The 10,474-nt window shown below is 40.3% G+C and overlaps 1 protein-coding gene across 2 annotated transcripts in view; it reads right to left on the bottom strand.

The window, feature by feature from the left end:
- Positions 1-5,465, bottom strand: part of LOC121869302 (nucleoside diphosphate kinase 7-like) — a 203,835-nt gene extending 198,370 nt beyond the window's left edge. For both annotated transcript variants that reach the window (XM_042370549.1, XM_042370550.1), the window contains exon 1: positions 5,249-5,465. Coding sequence is in view for 1 of the 2 variants with exons in the window: in XM_042370550.1 (XP_042226484.1) it covers positions 5,249-5,251 (3 nt within the window). In the remaining variant the exon portion in view is untranslated. The remainder of the gene's footprint in view (positions 1-5,248) is intronic.
- Between the last annotated feature and the right edge of the window lie 5,009 nt (positions 5,466-10,474).

The raw sequence follows: 10,474 nt of genomic DNA, 5'->3' as shown, positions 1-10,474 counted from the left end.
AAGTTACGTATTGCTAAAGCTGGTTGCCCGTCTGCGCAAGCGAAACATGTTGAGGTCGGTTCAAGAAGTTCGTTGCTTTAATTTTTTTCTAACCGAATTGAAGATCCTTATGGAAGGCAGTTCGTTAATCGAAATTACGTTAACTGAGGTGTTCGTTAAAATACTGTATATATATATATAGCATATATTATATATATATATATATATATATATATATATATATATATATATATATATATATATATATATATATATATATATATATATATATATATATATATATATATATATATATATATATATATATATATAGTTAAGTCACACGTTAACCCTAGATATTTCTGGAAAAGTGATATTAATCAATGGACGTTGTCCCATCATCACATAAACTTTAATTTATACTTATGTATATGAATACTATATAATGCATACAGTATACACTTTTACACTTAAATAACTACTGTATGTGATACAGGTGATTAATTTTTATCTCTTGTGCAAAATACATGACATTTATATTAAAATTATTCACTGTTTTACAAGGATTCCAGCAACGCAGGCAGATGGGGAAAAGAGAGGGTGGGGAGCGAAGCGAGGGGCGGGGGAGGGGAGGTAGTAAGGTTTGACAGTTGGCACAGGCCCAGGTCTAACGCTGTATATTTATCAGTTCTTAGGTGACTGTTTCTTTATAAAAAGCCAGTGAAATGACCTGGGTGAATATAATTAACATAGCTGGGATTCTTGTAACATACTGATTAATTTGAATATAAAGATGCTATAATTTGCACTAGACAAACAATTTTAGTACCGTAATCAAATTAGTACATGTGCACTCCAGCTTTGCACTAAGAAATCTATGTACCCACAAAATACAGTTGAAAACTTTTTTATAAAATATACTCCAGTACTGTACACTAATGTACAAAAATTTTTATCTGATGTTTATATTCAAATTGTTGGCTGTCTTGCAAGGATTCCAGCAATGCAAATTATAATCTCCTAACTTTAGTCTGAGATATTATATAAGATAAAAACTAAGCCTAAAAGCCTGGCTGGGGACTGACGGCTCCCACCCAGCTTAGGGGTTGGGGGGGGATAGGGTGGTAGTCAGGTCAGAGGGTAAGCTGACCCAACCTTCTCACCTGGTTACAAATCTTCTTAATTACGAAATTATCCAGTTTGTACATGCCATTACTCAAATTCATGTTGAGTGATTCGGTATGTTTAATAAGACTAGATTCTATGATGTTCTTACTATCAATTGAATTACAAGGTAATATTGAGGAGGCATTATCCCAGTCAATGCAATGCTTGTTATCCCTCAAATGAACAAACAGAGCATTGGATTCCTGGCCTGTCCTAACACTATATTTATGTTGTTTAAGTCTAGTTACAAGATCTTTACCTGTCTGGCCTAAGTAAAACATATTACATCCCTTGCAACTGTTAAACAAATGTTAATCAAGAACTCCCCCAACAACACAATTGGTTGCATTTTTAAAGTTCCTATTACATCATCTCTCGAACCCAGAAAAATATCCCCCACCCCCTGAATTTTCCAGGTACCGGAAAATTTTTCTCGTAATTTCCGTAAACCGCGCATGATTTTCATCAGGGCTGTGGAGTCGAAGACAAAACCTTCGACTCCGACTCTGACTCCTCAAATTTTTATGCTTCCGACTCCGACTCCTTGGCCTATTTGTAACAACTATTTCTACCATCCTAATTGTAATTTGTATGTTGTAACCTGCGTAGGTAAAAAGTAAAACACCGTGGTTATACTGCTACAGCTTTATTAATGATCTGGACGATATTTAAGAACTACAAAAAGATGATAGGCTTGACTTTCAAAGATTCAATCAAAAGAAAAATAAATTTATTAAGAATTCAAGATATTAACTAGAAAACACCATTTACATGTATATCTAAAAGTTCGATCTCAGCATATGAATTTTGTTTAAGCTCATAATCTGATGTGGATCTAAATGATGATCCTACAATTCCTTTTAAAGTAAAGTTATATATTTATGTACATTAAAGAAATGAATACCTTATTAAGGAAAATGGATAAACCTTACATGATTAAGTTATTAAATTAAATTTGCCTTAATCTCACCAAAAACAGGTTGTAGCTAATTGTTTTGTAGCCGAGAGCCTCTGTGCAGTTTTCAACGAAACAAAATTTGATATAATTCAAAATTTCAAATGGTAAAGAAGAGACTATCGTCCAAAATTATAGTGCTATACTGTGCCTGCTACAATAAGTTCATAATAATGCTTATAAAATGGAAATAAATTCTTTTAATAATTTAAGAAAATTAGTGGGATCAGTGGAATCACTGCAATGAATATGCCTGAGTTCATATATTTGTTCTTAGGAACAGAATAGCTTCAGTCGGAGTCGGAGTCGGAGTCTGGACAATTTTACCGACTCCGACTCCGACTCCTCGACTCTGACTCCGACTCCACAGCCCTGATTTTCATCTCTCAACCCCGAGGAAAAACCTCCCCCATCCCCCGAATTTTCCGGGTATTGGGAATATTTTCACAGAATTTTTTGGAAAATGTGACCCCTGGAAAATTTCAATTCCAGATATTGGAGAGTTCCGGGTTTGTGGGCTTCTGGTTAACGGAGATATTACTTCTATTGATTATTGTTTAATAAAGAAAATAATTAAAACATTGGTAAATTAACAAAATACAGAACAAATGAGGGTGATTTGGCACCAGCACGTAAACCACCAAGCAGTGAGATGATTGCAGGCATATTAACAATGTTTCTATTTTTTATTTTCGCTATTAATAAATTGTCTTATTGTTTTTTTGTTATTTTACATCCCAAGCAACAGTTACATTCATGTATATATTGAAGGGAATGAACGTGGTGACAAAACGGAAGCAGTAATGACGAAACGGTTGAGAACAGTGGTGATGAAACGGGTTGTGACGAAATGGGCAGATCCCATTCTCCCGAGCTCAGTAAAGATTCTAATTCGGAATATGGTAAGTAATAACAGTGAGTCCCTCATATGGCGAGTCTGGTTACGTAAAAACACCGTGAGAGTTAGGTTAGGTCAGGTTAGGGCAGGGCAGGGCAGGTCAGGTTAGGGTAGGTCAGGTTAGGGTAGGTCAGGTTAGGTCAGGCTAGGTTAGGTCATCCCAAAAAAGGTGATAAATTTATATTAGTTCACACAACTCTGCTAGAAAGTCAAAACTATGTTTTTTCTAGTGTGCTTTTGTGTGTTTTGATTGGTTCTGACCTTGATTTCCGTCGGAAATTGCCTGTTTTTTAGTTATTGCCCACTTCTACCACCAACAAAATAGGGGATCCTCTTGGGAACCGGGGTTTCGGGTGGGGCGTTTTCCGACAAAACTCATGGCCAAGTGAATACAAAATACACCAAAAAACACTAGAAAAACAAATAAACCTCACCTTTTTGGTATTTTTGCATTAGTGCACCAAACATTCCTACCGCGAATCTATATCATATTCGAAATTTTTAAGATAATTTTCTTCTTATACATTACCATCGCAAACGTATAATAACGTAGATAGCACATGCCAAATTTTTCTCTATTTTCTTCCATTAATCTTCTGCCATTATCGCCTACCCGACCTCCCACTCAGCATGTTTCCTTCATAAATTGTCACGCATAAGAGTTCCCATACAAGCTATGCGGACAATCAAAAGGTTTTTTTTTTTTTGCCACCAATTAAAATGAATTGTGGTTTAATTCACGATAATTTTTGCCCAATCAGATTCGATTGTGATTTTGGGTCTCTCATATTTTGAAATTCAAATTCATTTCTGACCATGGCAGTCTGCAATGGGTGTCACTTCAATTATATGGAGTTGATTGCGCGTTTTCGGGAAAAAAACGAACAATCTATAGCATTTTTTAATCTCATGCTGTTCTCCCGACCACAGTAAAGTGTGCTAAGTGTAAGAATGAGTGTAAATATCGTCAAGACCAACATAGTTGGCATTGTAGTAAATCCAACAATGAACCAGAACCAGTTCAATAAGGTAAGAAATGTGAGTATTATTTTACTTTCGGACATAGCGCCCCCAAAAGTTATAAATTACTGAAGCATTTAGATCTCGCTATTCTGAGCATTTTGAACCCCATATACAGGTATACTGAGACAATTGAATTTAATTGAATTTAAGTAGTTTTCAGTCTTCGTCTGTGAGATGATGTTATAGGGGCATCACGCATGTGCAATGTTAACTGACGTCATCAGTCATGACCAATGAGGTATCAATATCATCACACGAATTTTTTTCGACCAATCACATTTTATTTTTCAAAGGAAGCATCCTGGCTACGATTTTAATTTCATTGACCAGTTTCACAATGGCCGTGGTGGAGGTTGGTTGTCGTTTGTGGTCCTTCTACTTCTAATTAAGGTATTGTACTTTCGGACATGGCGCGCCCCAAAGATTTTAACTACCGAAACATTTAGGTTCGTTTAAGCTGGGCCTACTAGGTGTCCAGTCCCCGGCTAGGAGCGAGAATAGTTAGGTTAGGTTTTGTTAGGTCAGATGATTCGTTTTCTCCCCGTACCCAAAAAACCCTTATTTCCCAGGCTCTCCCCCATTATTGTTGGGGGGCTATAAATTTCAGCCAAAAATGAAAGTCAGATTCGTTTAAAACATAACAAAATACACTGGAAAAACATATCGGTCAACCCCGAGGGACTCGTGTCCTAAAGTAAAAATTTACCATATAATTCCATCATATGGCGAGTTGAGTTAGGTTAGGTTAGGTTAGGTTAGGTTAGGTTAGGTTAGGTTAGGTTAGGTCAGGTTTTGTATGGGTCAGGTTATTTTGGTCAGGTTAGATTAGGTCATCTAAAAAAGTTTCGGTTTATATGTTTTCATAGTGTTTTGAGGTATTTTGTATTCGCATGGCCATGATTTTTGTCGGAAAAAGCCCCACCCAAACCTCCAATAACTAAAAAAACAGACAATTTCCGACGGAAGTCAAGGTCAAAACCAATCAAAAAATACACTAGAAAAACATAGTTTTGACTTTCTAACAGAGTTGTGTGCACTAATGCAAATTTACCCTGACAGCAACTGCCTTATAATTCATTTGCTACTTCCTGTACAATAAATACCTGTACAGTGCTACCTTCTGATCCCTCAAAAGTTCAATAACAAGAAAACAAAACTTCCAGTGTAATTATCACTTTCATATAGTATTTGGATATTCAACATGATATATGTACACAATTCCTTACCATGTTATGTGAATCTCTTGTCTCCTTTAACTGCAGGTTACGGAACTTTTAAATATCGAGTTACCGAGTCTACCGCCCACCTTTACTAAGGGTTTCTGAACACCGATATCCCGGAAAATAACTGAGGAAAATATAAGAAGTAAGGAACACGGGAATGCAATTGATCTCCTCTTTTAAAACATATTATTTCTTCGTTGGCTCCGATTAACGCGCCCTCTATGAAGGGTACGACATAAAGGAAGTGTAAGTATTAAATGGATTACTATTTTAAAAAGTGTTTTGTCCGAAGCACTTTCGTTTTATTTGTATATATATGTAGAGTTGTAAAAAGTACCAGACATTGTTACTTAAGTAATAGTATTCTTAAATTTGTCAAATGTTACTTAAGTAAAATAAACAAGTATTTCATTCAAGTAGAAGTAAAAAGTAACAACAAAATTATTAAGTGTCTCAAATATTAAAATAAATCCACAGTAACTTATTAAATGTAGTTAACTAAAGATAAAAATAAAAGACACATAGCATTCAAATTAAAAAAAAATATTGACAAATACATCAAAAGGAGCTGGTTAGAATGCCATCTAGCCAGCCCAAATCTACTCTTAACAAGAGCTCTTTAATATTGAACATAATCATAAATCAGATATGTATACAACAGGTAGTAGGAAGCTACTGTGGGGTATGAGTTGTTTGGTTCACACTCAGGATGGAATGGAGAAAGGAAACTCACAATGTGCTCTCTATATACATGTTGTATTGGATGTACAATGCAGCTTGGTGCTGGGAAGGCAGCATGGTTACAAGCGTGATGTAGAGAGAGCTGGTTGGTGAGGACGCTCAGAGAAGGACAGCTTGTGGGTCGCCATGCTCGCCAGCGGGAGAGAGGGCCGCCAGGCAGGCGGAGGAGGTGTTGCTGGCTGGTTGGTGTAGGTAGAAGGCGAGAGATCACCACGAGGTCAGGTCTTAAATAGCGGGGGTTGGCGTGGCTTAGTAGTTGACCCCCGCTCCGTGATGTATGGCGGCGCTGGTTGACCTAGACCACGAGGCATACACTGGGGAATTGGTGGGGTCGGCTAGGCAGCGACAAACAGCGTTTGTAGGGGAGAATTCCACTACACTACCAAACAGGGAGGCACTACCGCCTGGGAAGATATTGAAAGCATAATGTATTGTCTAATGGTAGACCCTGCTGCCAAATGGCATCACAAAAATTGTAACCAAGTACCATTTTTTTTTTACGGGAATTAGCCCACCCGGGCACAGGTCAAACGACCCACAACGGAGCCCTGGGGCGAAAAAAAAGAACGGAAAGAAATTGTAAATATAGAAAAAAAAGGTTATACTGTAGTGGATTCCTCCTCTACAAGCACCGAACCTTCTCGAATTCCCCAGCCTACACCTCCGGCGGGGGTCAACTATCTACCCACGCCTACCTCCGCTATATAAGACCTGACCTCGTGGTGACCACTCTCTTTTCTACCTGCACCAACCAGCAAGCAACACCTCCTCCTCCTCCTCCTGCCTGACGGTCCTCGCTCGCGCCGGCGAGCATGGCGACCCACAAGCTGGTCCTTCTCTGGGCACCCTCACCAACCAGCTCTCTCTACTCAACGCTTATTACCATGCTACCTACCCAGCAACAAGCTGCATTGTACATCCAATACAATATGTATACAGTGAGCACATTGTGAGTTTCCTTTCTCCATCCCCTCCTGAGTGTGAACTAATATCGCATAACTCCACAATACTGTATTAATCTACACCACGAAGATGCCGGAAAACCAGCTTTTTAAAGTGAGACAGATTGTAAGAGCATGGAAACACAGAAGAAGGCAGAGCATTCCACAGTTTGGCTGTGTGAGGAAAGAAGGAGGTACTATAACGGATTATTCTCGTGTGACCGACATCCACAGAGAAAAGGTGGGCACCGCGGGCAAGACGTGTGTTATGAACCCACGGCCTTACCGGCGGTACACAGGATGCCAAATCCACCGAACATTGCCCGTTAAAGAGAGAGAATGAAGCAACATTTCGGCAAAGAGAAAGGGAAGAGAGATTGTCGACTAAAGGAGGAGAGTTAATAAGACGAAATGCCTTTGATTCCACCCTATCTAATAGTTGGACAGAAGAAGAGCCACTCCAGATATGAGAGCAGTACTCCAAGTTAGGACGAATGAATCCCTTATATACTTGAAGCAACTGCTCAGGAGTGAAGTAGCTGCGGCATCTGTACAGCATTCCCAACTTTCGGGAGGCAGCTTCTGACCAGGATAAAGTTGAGGCATTGAACAGCTTCTTTTCCTCAGTGTTCACAAGAGAGGATGCAACTAACCTTCCTGCGTTTGAGGACAGACGGTTCGACACAGCACTGACCCACATTGTGTTCACAGAAGAGGGTATTAGAAATAAACTGTCCAGGCTAAAGGTCCATAAGAGTCCCGGACCTGACATGGTGCATCCTAGAGTGCTAAGAGAGCTGTGCAACGAGCTTGCAGAGCCCCTGAAGATTCTGTTTTGTAAATGCCTGGATGAACAAATGGTCCCCAGTGAATGGAAAGTGGCTTATGTGAGTCCTATCTTCAAGAAGGGCGATAGGCACTCCACGAACAACTATAGACCGGTGAGCCTGACCAGCATAATATGTAAAGTACTTGAGAGTATTATCAGAGATGCAGCGATGGAACATCTACTACGAAACAACCTTGTAAAAGATTGCCAACACGGTTTTATGCCGGGGCGCTCTTGCTTGACACAATTGCTCAAGGTATTGGATATTTGGACCCATATTCTAGAACGGGGTGGTAATATCGACAATATTTACCTAGATTTTGCCAAGGCTTTCGACAGTGTACCCCACGAAAGGCTGAAAATCAAACTGGAAGGGTACGGAATTCGGGGAAATGTCCTAGCGTGGATAGAAGACTTTCTACATGACCGCAAGCAGTGTGTGGTGATTAATGGCACGAAATCGTCATCTGTACCTGTAATAAGTGGGGTACCGCAGGGTAGTGTATTGGGCCCGCTGTTGTTTGTTTGTTTCATAAATGACATGCCTGACGTTGTACACTCCTCCATACAAATGTTTGCCGATGATGGCAAGTTATTTCGGGAAATTAAGAACCAAGCGGACTGTGAAGAGCTGCAGAAGGACCTCTGTGGGCTCCAGGAATGGTCGAAGAAATGGCTGCTGAGATTCAATGTCACGAAGTGTAAGAGGATGCACCTGGGGCGTACCAACGGTAAGGAGGCGTATCATATGTCCCAACGGGATGAAGAAAATGCACTAGTTGAGACTGTGTGTGAGAAGGACCTAGGTGTGTATGTTGACAATGAGCTGAAGTTCTCGGGCCATTGTGAGAAGAAGGTAAATCAGGCAAATAAATTATTGGGTCTTATAAGAAGGTCGTTCAGATATCTAGACGGTCCGTCCCTCGTGACGATCTTCAGGAGTGAAGTGCTTCCCCATCTGGAGTACTGTCACCCCATCTGGTCCCCGAGATATGCTAGGGACTGTCAGTTGGTTGAAAATGTTCAAAGGAGGGCCACCAAACTGGTGCCTGCACTTCGGCACCTCAGCTACCCTGAGAGATTGGAGCGCCTGAACTTGCCTAGCTTATACTACAGACGGGCAAGGGGGGACCTAGTTGAGGTTTATAAGCATCTCAGGGGGCACTACTCAGTTGAGTGTCCTTACTTGGAGCTGGCGGACGCTCGCCCCACAAGGGGTCACAGCTCAAGATTGAAGAAGCCGCAAGTCCAGAAAACCGTGAGGGCAAACTTTTTCGGAGTGAGGGTTGTAAACTCTTGGAACAATCTACCAGAGAGTGTTGTGACGGCACCGAGTGTGAGCTCTTTCAAGAGAAGACTTGATCAACACTGGAGCGGGTTCAGGTACATTCAGGAGCCGGTGCATGCCCAGTATTTGCCAACAGTGAGTGACAGAGACGTGACCGATCGCCCAAGCGGCTAACAAGCCGATCAGTGGCGAAGAGGATAAAAGTAAAAAGTAAAAGTATACTAAGGATGTGTGATTTCCAGGACATATTGGAGGATATGGTGAGGCCTAACATATTTATTTCAGAATTTGGGAGGATGATAGCGTCCTGAAATAAAATTGGTGGGAGATCGTCTAATTTACAAAGTGTAATTGGTAAATATTGAGTTTTATTACTATTGAACTTAACCAAGTTTGTACCTTCCCATTCAGAGGTTGCAAATCTGACTTTCTGCCTCATTTACACACAATTGCAGGGTCTCAATTGTTTCTCTTACTTTGACAACACAACATATATATATATATATATATATATATATATATATATATATATATATATATATATATATATATATATATATATATATATATATATATATATATATATATATATCGTTTCTCACTAATGATTTTTTTTTTATTTCTTTTCTTTTATCCTCTTTACCAAAAGATCGGCTCGTTAGCCGCTTGGGCGATCGGTCACGTCTCTGTTACGAACTGTTGGCAAGTACTGGGCATGCACCGGCTCCTGAATGTACCTGAACCTGCTCCAGTGTTGGTCAAGTTTGGTCTTGAAAGAGCTCACACTCGGTGCCGTCACAGCACTTTCTGGTAGATTGTTCACAACTCTCACTCCGCAAAGTTTGCCCTCACAGTTTTCTGGACTTGTGGCTTCTTCAATCTTGATCTATGACCCCTTGTGGAGCGAGCGTCCGCCAGTTCCAAGTAAGGACACTCGACTGAGTAGTGCCCCTTGAGATGCTTATACACCTCAATTAGGTCTCCCCTTGCCCTTTTGTAGTATAAGCTAGGCAAGTTCAGGTGCTCCAATCTCTCCGGGTAGATGAGGTGCCGAAAAGTGCAACCACCAATCTGGTGGCCCTCCTTTGAACATTTTCAACCAACTGACAGTCCCTAGCATATCTCGGGGACAAGACGGGGTGACAGTACTCCAAATGGGGAAGCACTTCACTCTTGAAGATCGTTACGAGGGACGGACCGTCTAGATATCTGAACGACCTTCTTATAAGACCCAATAATTTATTTGCCTGATTTACCTTCTTCTCGCAATAGCCCGAAAACCTCAGCTCATTGTCAACATACACAACTAGGTCCTTCTCACATTCAGTCTCAAATAGTGCAGTTTCTTCATCCCGATGGGGCATATGATACGCTTCCTTACCGTTGGTACGCCCCAGGTGCATCCTCTTACACTTCGTGACATTGAATCT

This window comes from Homarus americanus, unplaced genomic scaffold (assembly GCF_018991925.1).
Source record: "Homarus americanus isolate GMGI-L3 unplaced genomic scaffold, GMGI_Hamer_2.0 scaffold36734, whole genome shotgun sequence".
NCBI classification, from domain to species: Eukaryota; Metazoa; Arthropoda; class Malacostraca; order Decapoda; family Nephropidae; genus Homarus; species Homarus americanus.
The sequence above is the reverse complement of the archived record's forward strand: the minus strand, read 5'-3'. Positions and strand labels throughout refer to the sequence as shown.